At 41.1% G+C, this 15,104-nt stretch overlaps 1 protein-coding gene across 1 annotated transcript in view; it reads right to left on the reverse strand.

Moving 5' to 3' along the window:
• The window catches only part of Nsf (N-ethylmaleimide sensitive factor, vesicle fusing ATPase), a 134,959-nt gene that overhangs the window by 21,212 nt on the left and 98,643 nt on the right, over positions 1 to 15,104 (reverse strand). Inside the window, exons 15-17 of the mRNA XM_005070056.3 lie at positions 14,197 to 14,330; positions 3,542 to 3,608; positions 1,889 to 1,968 (exon numbers count right to left, since the gene is read on the reverse strand). Coding sequence (XP_005070113.1) covers positions 1,889 to 1,968; positions 3,542 to 3,608; positions 14,197 to 14,330 — 281 coding nt within the window. The remainder of the gene's footprint in view (positions 1 to 1,888; positions 1,969 to 3,541; positions 3,609 to 14,196; positions 14,331 to 15,104) is intronic.

Raw genomic sequence — 15,104 nt, forward strand, 5'->3', positions numbered from 1 at the left:
TGAACATATCTTGTTTTGTAACCTAAGACCATCAGCATGAGAAGATGCATATATAGTTAAAAATATGTACTCAATGTGTGTGCTGAATAAAGAAGGAGGGATGGGCATGTGTGCATGTGTGTGCAAGCGCGTGAGCGTGCACACGCGTGTGCTGTGAGATTTAGAAGCATAAGATAATTTTCCTTCCCTTAAGAGTCTGTTTTAAGAAACAGAAACAGTTATTCTTTAGTCTCTAACCAAAATGCAGCAAGATGTCTTGGGGACAAATGTGCTTTTAAGGAAGCCTAACAACCCAGGTTCAATCCCTGGAACCCACATAAAGGTGAATGGAGAGAACCAACCCCTCAAGGCTATCCTTTGACCTTTGACCTCCACAGGGCTTATGGCCTGAAACCCCAATTATAAATACAATGAAATGATATTTGAAAACATGCCAATTGTTAGTATTTCCTACTAATAGATATGAAGAGCTTTCAGGGAAGAAATGCATCTTTATTTAGACTCACGTGGATAGTACATGACCAGGTAAAGGAAAAATTTGAAAACAGCATTGAAAGGCTATTCATTCTTCTCCTAAGTGAACCTTTGCATAAATTCTTTTTAAACAAAAAGTTGAATATTATAATATATTTAAGTGTCTGAAAATTTTCTCCCATTCTAAACATTTAAAACATGCTAGTTTCATAAAAATAGTGTATGAGTATACAGAAATTATTATTTTGTTTTAGCAACTTTAGACATCTGCATCTATTATTTAAAAATAGAAGGAATCAAGAGAAGCAAAAAATAAAATTCAGTTGTCTTAGCATAGGGAAAACTTCAACAAGCTGAGGCAGGAGACTGACTGAAGTCCAGGAGTTTGAGGGAGCCTGGGCAACATAGTGAGAACCCCATCCCAAAACAGAAATTGTTGAAAACTTGCCTAATGTGCATGAAGCTGGGTTTGGTCCTTGCAAAATTTCAAGGATGTTATGTATCTTTTATGACTTTAGAAAAATTTTAAGGATCACTAAAAACCAAGAAAATCAAGATCGGTCTTTAAATGTAAAATATGGGTGCATATGTATTTTTAACTGTTAAATTACATATTAGTATCACAAACTAATTTTATTATTTCTTTCTCCTCATAATGTATCATACATGAGACTGCCATAGGGACACTCAGATGTTCTCAAATAATCGCTCATCCTCTTTGTGTCTCCCGTTGATTTCTTCAGTGTTCTACCACATAGAATCAACCTAGAGAATGGCTTGTGACTCAAGCCAAGCATGCCCCAGCAACCTCAACAGAAGTGACACGTTTAGCCAGTGCTCACAGGACAATGGTCAAAGCCAAGGACTCCAGCAGCCTTATGAGTAAAGATGTGACCAAACGGAGGATGACCCCAGCTCTGCTCCTGGAGAGCAGCGTGTGGCCCAGGAGAAACTTCTCCATGTCATCCTCACACCTAAAACCTCAACATCAAACCTGCTGGCTTAGTAAATTCACCCGTCATTCTCAAATACAGGTCCTCAGGAAAACCACGAAGTGCTGAACGAAACAAACAGGAACTCATACTTAATCCCTTCTACATTCGTATCACAATCTCCCTCTGAGGGTGATGGGGCTAAGGATGTGGAATATGCTGGGGAACTCACAAAACAAGATCTAATAGTAACTGAGACCATCTGGTCTTGGCATTTTCAGAAAATGAAAGAGGGGGAAAATCTGTTAAGAAAAAAATTTACCTTAAGACAGAAGGCTAGATCAAATGACCCTTCTGGAACCTTTCAACAACAGAATTTTATGTGTGTGATAACCTGCATACTCAGAGTGTACAACTGTATAAACTTCCTGGGAGATTCTGCAGAAACATCCCTTTTCATTACTAATTCATTACTAATTTACCTGAGGAGGTGCCTTCTTCAGTAACACAAGAAGAGCTTGCAACACCAGGTTGGAGAATCGGGGGCCAATGGGGACGTAATCTGAAAGAGAAACATGTCTGTGGCTCAGGATTGAGATCTTGGGGCACACGTCCAAACACGCAGACCTGTCTGCATCAAGACTAAACCTCAGCTGGATGTAGTAAGAGGCAGGCAGGTCTGCTGTGAAGGATACCCTGAGTAATCGACATTCCCAATACAGTACGTAAGAACTCAGTTGTGCATTTTATAAAACCTGCTAAATGTCCACTTTGAGTCACGTAGACATATTTCCTGCTCTTCATGGACATGACCAGAAATAACTGGAAACTGCCATAGTACCTTTACATATATTAAACTGATTACAAAGTTTGACACAAACAGTACGTAGACACGGACTGGGTGGGATGTGGCTCAGTGGTAGAGATCCCAGAAGGAGAAAAAGGTGAAACAGAAAATGAGATGAAAAGAAATGTTAATATAACTACAAGGATAGAGAAGCGTTCAGACTGGTCTTCAGAAAATGCAGAACAGGTAATAAGGGAACTTTCTACCTGGGGAACTTCCTCAAATTCCTCTGCATGTATAACTAGTCCTATGCTTGGAGGCCTGCAGGCTTTGCCCTGTTTTCTGAACACCCGGGATATAGGTTTACATTACTTCTTGCCATAAAGGTTAGGTAGTATCATTTTCTTCTGAGATCCTTCTAGAACAGTTAGTTACAGAAGTAATAATTGAATAAATGAACAAAGTACAAAAGAAAAGCCCTATTCGTACAAGTAAAAATATACTCAGAGGGCATACATTCCTGACACTGTGTGTTGCTATGACCATATGCCTTAACTGTGTTCAGGTAAAGGGGTTTACACAAAGCTGTGACCATGGCTAAAAGTTCTGAAAGAAAATCTTACAAACTGAACTGAGATGTCCCAAACATGGGGGCCCCAAATCTTGGCTAGTCAGTAAACCTATTAACTTAAGGAGGCCTCATAGATATACCTGCTTTGTTTTACAATAAGCACTACCAAAACAAAAAGTAAATAGCAGAGGACACAACATGAGGCTGAGCCCCACGGGGAAGTGAAGAAGAGTTAACTTGACACCATCACTAGCAGCCAGTGCTGGGTGCTTGTCCCAGTGTCTATTAGGTCATCAGATGCTTCTGGTTCAGTGGTGTTGGTCTGGTCCCGACCTACTGTTATAATGACACACACCAGGTTGACTTAATTTACAATGCACAAGATGTACAAGTAACAAAAGTTTTCTGACATTTACTAGTTTCCTGCTGAGTTGAGTGCAGGAACTAAGTCTTATTCATCTTTGTATCCCCTCTACTTCAACCTAAGAGATACTTAATCAGTATTTTAAAAAATTACTGTAGAGCACCTTTAATTTTCAGAATTTCAACATTGATTGCCCTACATTGCTCATTTATTATGGACAGGACACACTGTAGAAAATGAGGCAGCTCATCATGACTATTGATTTCATATTGGAGACACTGTTATAGTGCCTGTATGACAAGGTATTTCTATTGCCTCATAGCCTGCAAATTCTCATGCAAATACTTTTCTCCTGTAATTTCAAGGTTTCAGTTGTCATGTGGCAGAGTACAGCAGCCAAAGTTTCAACTCACCAAGCAGCCTTTCGATGTCATCCACTACCACACAACTGAGTTGAGATTTGTACGCATCATCAAAGATCTGGAAGAAAGAAAACCATCTGTGACCTCACTGTCCTCCATGATGTTGACTACTCCAAGAACATTAAATTTGGTTAATTTTTTCCCCATCTTTTTGAGACAGGGTCCCACTATCTATACTAGGCTGGCCTTGAACTCGCAGAGGTTCATTTACCTCAGCCTCCTGAATGCTGGGATTAAAAGTGTGCACCATGATGATGCTCAGGTAAATTTGGTTAGTTCTTGAACAACACCTAAACAAAGCACAGTGTAACACTAACTGCCCAGACTATAGTGCATTAATAGATTACATGACCTCAGAACTTCAAGAGCACTTGTGGGAAAACTGAAAGCAGTTAAATGACTTGATCAGGATAACACAATAAGGTGGCAGTCAAATACAGTCAGTAAATTAAAGAAAGCTGTTATGTCCTGGCAAACATGGATTAGCAGTTTCCAATCAGACAGATGAATCTGTTGATGTATAAGCTGAAGATCAGTGCCCATGGCCTTCAGGCCAGCCTCCTATGAATGATGACTGGTCTGTTCTAGACTCTGTAAATGGTGCTCAGTGCCTCCCACCAGTGTCATAAATAAAAATTAGTCTCTGCATCTACCCTAATCTCTCTGGTTGATACATAACCTTGGTGAACCACAGTGGCAAAAACTGTTCATCCATACCATACAACACTTTAGGTGGAACAATATTCCCTTGTTGGTGTCCTTAAACCATAGAAGATTTAGAATTAAGTATAGAAATAAAATAATCAAACTAATAATACTAACACTTTTCATATTAAAATCACCTGCACACAGTTGGTCCTTAAAGAATCCTTAAGAGATAAGAAAGGCTACCACGGAGAGTTTCCCACAATCACTATCAGTTCCTTGTTACCTCTTCCGTGGCAAAAATACAAACACAATTTTCATCTCCATATATTTAGTCAGAAAAGCCCCTCTAGTAGAGATGCTTTATTTTGGTCCATGCCCCTTAACCCCTCTATCATTCTTGTGTAGCAGTTTCCTGATTGAAACACTCAATTTTACAGGGAAGGTTCTTAAGAAAGGAGGCAAACAACTCTACCGTCTAAGGAAGTCCCTGAAACCAACCAGATTATATAAACAGGAAAGACCGGGTGAATCACTCTCAGGCAAGCCAAGCTGCAAAGAGTACTCCCAGATAAACCCAGCGTTCAGGAAGCAGACCAGTCCATCTGCTTGGAAGAGGTTCAACCCAACTGGACCACCTGGAAGGGACACTCTCAGGCTGTGTAGTGTGCCCCAGGTTCCCAGCTTGGCAAACTGTCACCCATGCTGGGGTGGGCTTTGGCAATGCAGCTGTCTTTGAGTCATTTCTGCTCCTGTAAGTAACCCCTCACCTATATTCCTATAAATAACTGCAGTAAAACTCATAGATTCGAAGTGTGTGTTGTCTTTCCAGAGTCCATTATACAACATTGTCCCACACTGTGTCACAATCCTACTTAGCCTTTTATCTTTAGCTACTTATCTTCCCACTGGAATGGAAATGCATAAAAATATCACCCTATTTATAACATCTTTAGCACCCAGCACAAGACCATATCCAGTAATGATGTCCACTCAGCAGATTCAATAGTTGAGACAACACAAGCTCCAAGTCCATTTTGTCCTGCATCATTTTTCTTTCTATTTGTTTTCCCATATATTACACTAGACTAGAAAAACCCAGAAGACAAGTACTATTTTATTATCTCTAGGTCCTCAGATCAATTAATTTAATGCTGGACCAGGAAAGTAACAAGTGTTAAAAAAATAAATTAATTTGTGTATTTATCTTCAAGCAGAATATCAAGTAAGTAGTTGGAGATGCCCAAGTCAGGATAAGAAGATGCTCTCAGGACAGTGGCAGGTGAAAGCCTGACTGGATGAGGGTTCCAGGGAACAACGATGGAGGAAGAACATAGTATAAAGGGCTGATATGGTAGGAAATTTTAGCGCCATATTCATTCAGTCAACAGAGGTTCTTAAATCCCTGTCATATGTGAAGTGTTAATGAAACCACTGGAGAGAGCAGTGAGGCAGATAACTGCACCCTATCAGAAGTGAGACTGGGGGGTGGTCCCGTGTGACTGTGAAAGACAGAGTCAGAGAATGAGTCACCGTGTTCCTTCCCTGTCTCAGATGTTGTAGAGTCACACATCACCTACTTGCTTGAGCCTTTGAGAAACTACAGTGAGCAAGGGTCACCTTCTGAGCCACAATGCTCACATGGCCCAGGAGTAAGACACAGCGCAGAGTGTTGTGGCGCTGAGATTTGGGGGTGCTCCTTAGAGCGGCATCACTGAAGCTATCCCAAGTCACACAGGCATGTAGGGGACAAGGGTCAAAGCTGTTCCCCCACATCCCTGCAAAAAAAAAAAAGACTTTTAAGCCAAAATATAAATAAGGACAATGTATTATGAGTATACCAGAGAGAGGGAATTTGGAAAGGTGTAGGAACCAGCTAGCATTTAGTTGGTAAGATTAAAATGAAGATGTGAGGACATCATTGTGGGCAGGGTGGTGGGAGAGAGGTGAAGCAGAAGAGGAGCTGGCAAAGAAAAATGGACACAGAGCATCTCACCAAACCAAACCAAACCAAACACCGGGATCCCACTATGTAGGCTGTCCTGGAACACATTCCGTAGATCACCTGCCTCTGCCTCCTGAGTGCTGGGACTACAGATGTGTACCACCACCACCCAGCTTGGCCAAGATGATCTTAATTTTTTTCCATTAGCTAAAAATTTATTGTAAAGGCAATTTAAAAAAAGCCACTCTAGGGTTCTAAGCAGCTGATGTGAAGAAAAGCAAGAGGAGAGAATCCGAGACTGCTGAGGTCAGGTGAGAAATGGTGCTGGGACTGTATGGAGAAGTGAGTAGACAGGAATTTGGGGGGCGGAGAAGAACAACCTAGTGCAGAATGAGTGCGGGGATGAGGGAGGAACAGGTGTCAGAGAATCAGTTTGGGAATGGATGCTGAGCGCATCTGAGAAGGCGAGGATGATTTAGCTAGCCCACCCCACCCTGCTTGGTAAAGGGGGAGGAGCCGGGATGAAGAGCTGGCTGCTGTTCTGTTTCCTGATGTCTAGGCTACTTTCGGCTTTCAGTTAGTGAGTTCAAGATCACCACTGGGAGTAGTGGTTCTGTGCTCTTTCTGGCCTAGATTGATATGAAAGCCTCTGTCATGTTGTGTAAACACAGGGAATCACTAAAAAAGAAAAATAAATACTTTTCTTTGCAAAATTTTTTCAGAGCTCTACTGAAGGTTTTGAGGCAGGCATATCATTCTGTCACTCAAGCTATGAAATCATAGATCAGAGTGCTGGAAGCCTGGGGCACCAGTGCCTGGCCAGATGTTTTAAGTCTACATTCCCCTTGAATCAGCTCTTCTCCTTTCTCAATGCAGTGTGTAATTTACATAGCAAACTTGGGACATCTGTGGGTGTGTGATGGTGACCACTTATAATCCCAGCACTTGGGAGGTGATGGCAGTAGGCTCAGATCTAGGCCAGTGTCAGCTCATAAGAAAGTCTGAGCTGAGGCTAGCCTAGGTTACATGAGGTCCTCTCAAAAGAAAAGAATATATATATATATTAATATATATGACATATACATGTTAATATATATTAATAAGTAATAGATTGTTTTGTGTCATGTAGTGGGAACAACTTAGGGACCTCTCAGTTCATTATATAGGCTACCTGGAATTTTAGAAGAAAAATACCAATGGTATTCATTTAATATAAAGTGTTTTGTACTTTTATTTAAAAAAACAAACAAACAGATCTCAGTGCAGTGAGTGCTACAGAGACAGGAGCGCTCAGAGATAGACCTGTTAACAATGCACTCATGAGGACAAAGGCTGTGCCAAAGCTAGTTGACTTGACTAGCTAACCCATACCCCTCTGCTCTAATCTGAATGTGCACGCATGTCCCCTTCGCTCTCTACACACACAGGCCCCTCTTTATTTGGTCACCGTCTAACATGAGGTCTTCCCTCTTCCCCTGGATTCACAGATTTATGTGCAGTCTTCTCAGAAACTGCTTCCTGGCCCGGCCCCCAGCAGAGTGCTTGCTAAGTCAAGACTCAGCCTTGCCGGGCAAGCACAGGAGATTAGCTGCCAGTCTAAATCTAATGAGATATTTACATACTGAGCTGGAAAGTTCTACCATAATTTTATGTAAATCAATTCAAAAGGAGGTGAGATATTGGAAGGAAAGATACAGGAAAAAAATAACAACCAAAATCATGCAAATTGCCCCGGTTAGAATCCTACCACAGCTTGCCATCAGCAACAGCACACGGCAAATGCACAATGCCTGCTCTCGATCAGATATGCCCCCACCCTGGGGTAGGCAGGTGGGTCGAAGCATCAGCTAGGAGCTACCTCACAGACTCCGAAAAGATTAATCTAAGGGCTGTGCGATCATTCTAGAGTCACCAGGGAGTGTCGTGTAGGGCAGGTGAACTGTCAGCATATAATGACAGGGTCTAAGTAAGTCAGGTGGGAAGCCTGAAGAAGGGATGGAAGAGGGAAAAGGCAGGATTGGAGAGGGGCCAGAGGGAAGGACACTCAGGGTTTGTGTAGCAATGATGAGATTTTCTCTGAAGGGTGAAGAGAGTCTCTGGAAGAGAGATTCCCAGAGTCCATTCCCAGCTGTGGACACGGGGGGAGCCCGTCACGGTTAAACATGCTGCACCGCTTCCCTTCCTTGTAAAAAGGTCGACAGTACACAGACCTGAGGGTCCTAAGAGACAACCAGTCCACAGGCAACCTGGGCTCCACAGGTGCATGCTGAGGAGGACTGGGGCATGCTGGGAAGGGGGCGGGGCAGCTCACTGCAAGTGCTCAAGGCACAGAGCTCACAGGGCCTTGGACTCTTCAGACAAGCTACAGCCACCTGTGAGGAGGGGCGGGGCAGCAGCTGCTTCTCTGGTCTGACATGAATGCTTGAGGGAGGATGCCAGCATTATTAGCTCCATGTTAATCCCAGCCTTTCAGAGCCACAAGCCACAGCAAAGTGTGCTCCAGGAGCTTCTGTCCTTCATTTTCTATAACCGCTTTAGTGCTCTTAAGTAAGTAAAGCTAAGCTCTTCCTTTCAGAGACTGGAAGGGTAGCTGGCGTGAAGTACCTCAACCTAGTTAGCAGAAATCTAATGACAGGAGGAAGCTCCTGGCTTAGAAAATCCCTAATGCAGTAAATCTGTCAGCAATTAGTGGAAAGCATATGCTAATCATATCTGGTAGCATATAAAAACGTAACCGAGCAAATTTAAACCGGCACTATCAGTAATAATCTCTGGTCTCTAAAAAAGGCCACGCAGGAAGGAGACCCCAGCTCTCGGCAGAGCACTGAAGCCTCTTGGATTGAGCCTTATGTGTTCTCCCTGCTTTTCAAGAAAAAGTCTTACATTTTTCACTGTCGTGATCCACAGAGAGGGTGTGCTTCACCATCTAAAAGCCACGTGGTCTCAGAGCTCTGCTCCCCCTTTACATGCGCGGCAAACGACAGTGTGTTCACCCAAAAGCCAAGGCGTCTACCATGACTGGAGCCCCCACACCGCCCAACTCATGCATGCTCAAACTTCACTGAATCAGCTCCGTGATATATTAGGATGTCAACCCAAAACATCCAAATTCTGTTGCTTAGTAACTGCTGTCAGAAGATCCAGTTTCCAGCTCTTTGTACCGACTGGAGCATGAAAGGAGGAGGATTAGGCACCATGACTGTCTGTGCAGACTACAGTTTGCAGTGGATTTACAGTAGGATATTCACATAAGATTATGTCTTTCTCGAAAAGCTGGTGGGAAGGAAAATTTCTTCCGCCAATTTTCAAGCCTTTGAAAAGAGAATAATCATGCTATTAATAGAAATGACATAAACTGCTGTTTTTATTTAATTTTATTAAAAAATTTTAATACTATCTGGCTTGTCTATTTTATCTCTATACTAAAAGTGTACTCAGACGTATCATGATTAGGTAATTAGTTAAAATCTAATCCTACTGCTCTGTTCCCTTTATTTAATGTCATTAACAGCCAGCAAAACAGATTTTCAAGGTATAAATGCAAAAATTGATAAAAGAATTAAAATTTTAGAACAGAATAAAGTTTGGGAAGCAAATATAAAATAGGAGAAAAGAGAAATATCTGCAAATATTTCAAATATCTCAGTGAAGCAGATGGCATTCCCCCTCCCCACCCAGAATAAGAGGCTAATGCTTCATAGATACTTTGACAGTGTTGAGTTTATCCATGTAGAAAGTATTTGTTGAAGAAAGTAACAGAAGTACAAGGTAAATTTTAAATGAATTGGGAATAAACTATTTTCATGACATAATTTTAGGGGAAAGCAATAGTGTAATTATGGCCCTCTTCATAAAAACTATCCGCTATTTGTCCCAGTAATAAAATGATAATAAAGATATTGAATGGACTAATTTAGACCACTCCTCTTTAACAAAATTAGCATGCTGCATTATTTTTGAGCTTGTAAACTATTAAGATTATAGAACATTTGGACACACTCCCACCAGAGATTGAGCCTGGCATGTGCCAAACAGGTAGGCGTGCTGCCAGAGTCAATCGCACGTAGTCAAGAAAGAACCAAACCCCTAACATTTAATCTGAACTAAAAACCTAACAAATTGGAAAAGAAAAATTAAGTAACTTTAAGCTAGGCAAAAGTCCAAAGAAACTTATTCTTTTCACATTTTTTTCAAGTATGAATCAGCACAACTTTTTGAAGGAATGAGCCATGTAAAAATCTACAGTACTCTCTTTATATAAAAGGTTTGATAGCAATACATGTAAAAATCTTCACAAATATTGAGTTTTTTTGTTTTTTGTTTTTGCTATGAGAATATGTCTCCTAGAAATGTCAGAAAAGCTAAACCCATGGAGTCTCACCAAGACGGCTGCCTAAACATGACCCGAACAAGGAGGGTATCAATAGATACACTAATGTGGAAGGAGAAAAGCTCACAGGCCTCAGTCCCAAAGGACGACGGGCAACTGAGATTAACAGTCATCCCGAAAGAGCACACCAATTGGTTATTCAATACCAAATGGGCAGCCCTGGACACATACATACAAGTGATATTATATGCACTGAACAAGTTGTGTTTATATATGTAGGAATATGTATATATACACATATACATGTACACACACACACACCAACAACAATTAAAGGAAAAGAAGCCATGAATTTGTGAGAGAGCAAGGGGGTCATGGCAGAGGCTGGAGGGAGGAAACAGAAAGGGGAAAGGGTGTAATTTTATTATAATCTGAAAAAATAAAAATAATAGTGAATAATAGCAATCCAAATCCTGAAGATTTATCCTAAAGTCATAGGCAGAAACCTGTACAATAATAAGTAAATTGGGCTACATTCTTAATTAAGTTCATACTCTGTCCAAGCAATACCATGTTACTTTAAGTAAGTTACTATCTCATTTAATTCTCACACCGCCTCTATGTGGCAACCCTGCTGCTTCAGCCTGCTCTGTGCTGGGACTGAGGTATACACAGCATGCTGTAAATAAACATCACCTGCCACACGAAAAGGCAGAGGCTTACAGGGTTTAGAGACAATCATTTACTCAGGGTGAGAGGGACTGTAAGTGTGGTGGGGATGGGATTCCAATTCAGGTCTATGTGAATCAGAACCCAAAGTTTAGTCACATGATGTTAATCACCCTAAGAAAAAGCTAATGAAAATGTGTAGCACTGATCTCTCTAGTTTGGTAATTCTACAATATATATATATATATATATTTTTTTTTTAAAGACAGGGTTTCTCTGTGTCTTGACTGTCCTGGAACTCACTCTATAGGCCACACCCACCTAGAACTCACACAGATCTGCCTGCCTCTGCCTCCTGAGTGCTGGGATTAAAGCCATGGGCTACAATGCCCAGATAGAATATTATTTCTGACTGTTAAAAAAAAAAACAACTGGGAAACAACCTAAAACAAAAGTGATTTTAAAAAATTTTGAGTTACTTTAAAGCTATGTGTTTGTGCCTGGGTACGTGAGTGCAGGTCCCCTTAAAGCTGGAGCCGGAGTCACAGTGGTTGTGAGCTGCCTGATGTGGGTGCTGGGAACTGCAGTACACGCTCTTAACTTCCCAGAGGGGATTGTTTAAATGGGTATTAGTCAGCCAATAATAATACTGAGATAAGCTGCAGCTATGTATCATTTATATATCTATTTATTGGTTTCTTTTTTTTCTTAGATAAGACCTCACCATGTAGACTAGGCTAGCCCCCACCTCACAGATCTACCTGCTTCTGCCTCCACAGTGTTGGGATTAAAGGTGTGCACCACAACAATATTTAAAGTTTAAAGTGCTATGTCCAATGTGCTCTTCAATACATTGTGATTGTGAATACACTTGTGAACACATGTGCATGTATGTGCGTGGCATGTCTTAACAGTGAACTAAAGGATAAGTACAAATACAGATTATTTTACTGTTTTTTTTTTTTCTGAGACAGGGTTTCTCCGTGTAGCCCTGGCTGTCCTGAAACTCGCTCCAGGATGGCCTCAAATTCACAGAGATCTGCCTGCCTTTGCCTCCAAGTGCTGGAAGTAAAGGTATATTTTACTTTTCAAATCTATTATTTTTGTAGTTCCTCCATTATATTTGTTATTAAGAAAAGCTACATGGAGAGGGGACACTTGAAAGGAAAGAAAATCTTTTTTCAGACTAAAACATTACAATTTACCTGTGATCTGAAAAGGATGTTAAAGCACCCTTTTCCCATCCTCACACTGCAATTGTGGGGACAAGAAGATTGGAGAGGCAGCTGGAAGGAGTGAAGAAAGACATTTACATCTCATCTTCAAAACCAACCTGGGAGACCTGGAGTATTTAGACTAGTTTGAGCCCTCAGGCATAGTCAGCCAGCCATTAGGTAACAGCATGGAAACTGTTTGCTGGCCAAGTCTTATAATATTTCTAATATGTTTCTAAGATACCTATGTTTCATTATTTTCTCTGTTCTGAAGTTTAGTAACAGGAAATAATATTTCTCCCACTCCAAGGAAAACAGAAAGCCTACTGTGGATTTATTTATTATTCTGCTGAGATAGATCATTTTTTTTGTAATTTTAAGAGCACAAAGATGATCCAGACAGTGAATCATGAATCAGAACAACTTTGAATAAGCTGGTATGGACTCTTAGTTTTATATTCCTTAGCTTTCTGCTCATCTGAAACTCTACCTTGAAAGGCTTCAGCAATTTAAAGATTAAATCATAAGTTATTAAGTCATTAATTTAACCATTTAAGCCTCTAAAATCAGCACATATTACCTTCCCCCCCTCAAGTCAATTTGCAAGAGATTAAAATAATAAAAATGATACTATCTCACACTCACAAGGTGGCTTTGATCTGCAGAAGCCTAAAGTACTTTTTAAAACTTTATAGAAAAACAAGGGCCATCCACCCACAGCTCAGAGCACTTCTGAGGTAGGAGCTGGCAGCGGCTGTAAAGCAGTGGAATTGGTTGTCATCTGCACAGGCTACTGATTATGAACAAGCACAGAAGTAAATGGTTTAAGGCAATGTAAATATAACCAGTTTTTCCCTAAGCGCCAAGTTCGGTGACTACAGATTCCAAGGGTTACTTTAAGTTTCAACACAAGAAGCTTAAGGGTCACCTTTAGAGGGAAAACAGTAGCTTGAAGGGGGTAAGGGGTTGGAGAAAGAGTTCAAGTGGTAAGCTCACTCAAACAAAACAACAACCAAGAGCATGCATGCAAAATATTTAGAATATCAACATCAACGCAGGCTACCAAGTGAAAAGAGACAGGGTTTCTCTGTGTAGCCCTGGCAGTCCTGGAACACATTATGTAGACCAGGCTGGCCTTGAACTCACAGAGATCCTCCTGCTTCTGCCTCCTGAGTGCTGGGATTAAAGGCGAGCGCCACCACCGCAGCTGCCACTCCTGAGGTCTTACTGGGTTCTTGCCTTGATGCAGGTGACATGCACCAGATGATCCTAATTCTACTCTGTGTAGAATGGCTCCGAGTGGCAGATCCAGAAAGTGACAAGTTGGAGACAGTGTGAGGAGGACACTAAGTTGAGAAGCAGGTTTTTCTTTATCACAAGATACACAACTGTCCTGTGTAGGGGTTCTTGGGAAAAGCTTCAATAGGCATTCTAACTTCTGTTCTTTTCCAAACTATAGTTAACTTTATTGAACCTGAACAGTTTGGCTTTGTATGTTGATAAAGAACTAAAGAAATAAAACATAAAAGAATTTGTTTCATTCTATCTTACCCTCTTAAGTGATTTTTCTTTAATCAAATTGATGTAGACAAGAGGTGAGAATTAATGTTGATATGTACTAAGACAGTAAAATTTGGAAAGCAAAGAAACTCAACAAAAATGCATTACAAAGTTTTAGGATCTGAAACAGTCACCATCCGCTCTCAAGCTCTGCTGACAGTTCTAGTTGAGGACAGAGTTTCCCCAGCTTTGTACTCATGTGTGTGCAGGCACCTGCATATGTGTACATACGCACACACTCACCTGAGATTAGAGATTAAAATGAAAATCAAAATCTTGATACCTTCTTCATGGCCTGACACTTGGCCGTCTCAGAAAAGCCAATCATCTTATCCGGGGAGCAGATCTTGATGAAGGGGAAGTTGGATTCCTCTGCAATCTTTGCAGCTAGGGCAGTCTTCCCGCTGTGAGGGGGGCCTGTAGAGAAAGATAGGTGGAGGAAAAAAGCCAACCTAAGCACAGGGCATCAAACAAGTTCAAACTTTTATCCACAAGGCTCTGAGGTCTCAACTAGTTGCTCATTAACATTTCCTGACAATTTCACAGCAGACATGTTTCCTTTTATTTATTAGCAACTAAACTTAATGAACTGATTAGCATTTCTCAAAAGTATGGTGAAATGCATGCCTTCCTGCTTTCTCACATTCCCTTAATCTTCCAACCTTCTGACTAAGCAAGAACACAAGGGTTTTGCTTCTGAAAAGGAAGAAAATGTATCCAAATGCATATCAATATGTGAATTATTAGTTGTATCAATCTTTTTCCCTCTTGGTAACAAAAACAGTTTTCTCAGGAGATGGTATTGGCTGCCGGGGAAAGCTGCCTTACTAGAGGCCAATGTGTCATAAGGCTAGAATGCTGAAGACTCATTTGTTCTCACAAAGACAATCAAATCCATAAGGTTGCCTACATTTAGACACCCCCTTCCTGTGTATTGGAAGACATGGCCCTCTTCCCAGTCATAGCCAATCAATCTTTCCTTTCCATCCTCTCTGGAAGGGGACGTTAGTGACAGCTCCTCTCTTCCCTGCCACATTCCCAATGGCATTTAAACATGTTTTGTAGATTTAAATGTCTGAAATCCTGATAAATAACCCGAAGTCCTCTTTCTGGACCTCACACTCTTCAACATCACCCCTTCATTTCCTGTTAAAGCAGAACCTCCCTCCGTATCTCCCCGGCTGCTTCACC

This window comes from Mesocricetus auratus, unplaced genomic scaffold (assembly GCF_017639785.1).
Source record: "Mesocricetus auratus isolate SY011 unplaced genomic scaffold, BCM_Maur_2.0 Super-Scaffold_100007, whole genome shotgun sequence".
NCBI lineage: Eukaryota > Metazoa > Chordata > Mammalia > Rodentia > Cricetidae > Mesocricetus > Mesocricetus auratus.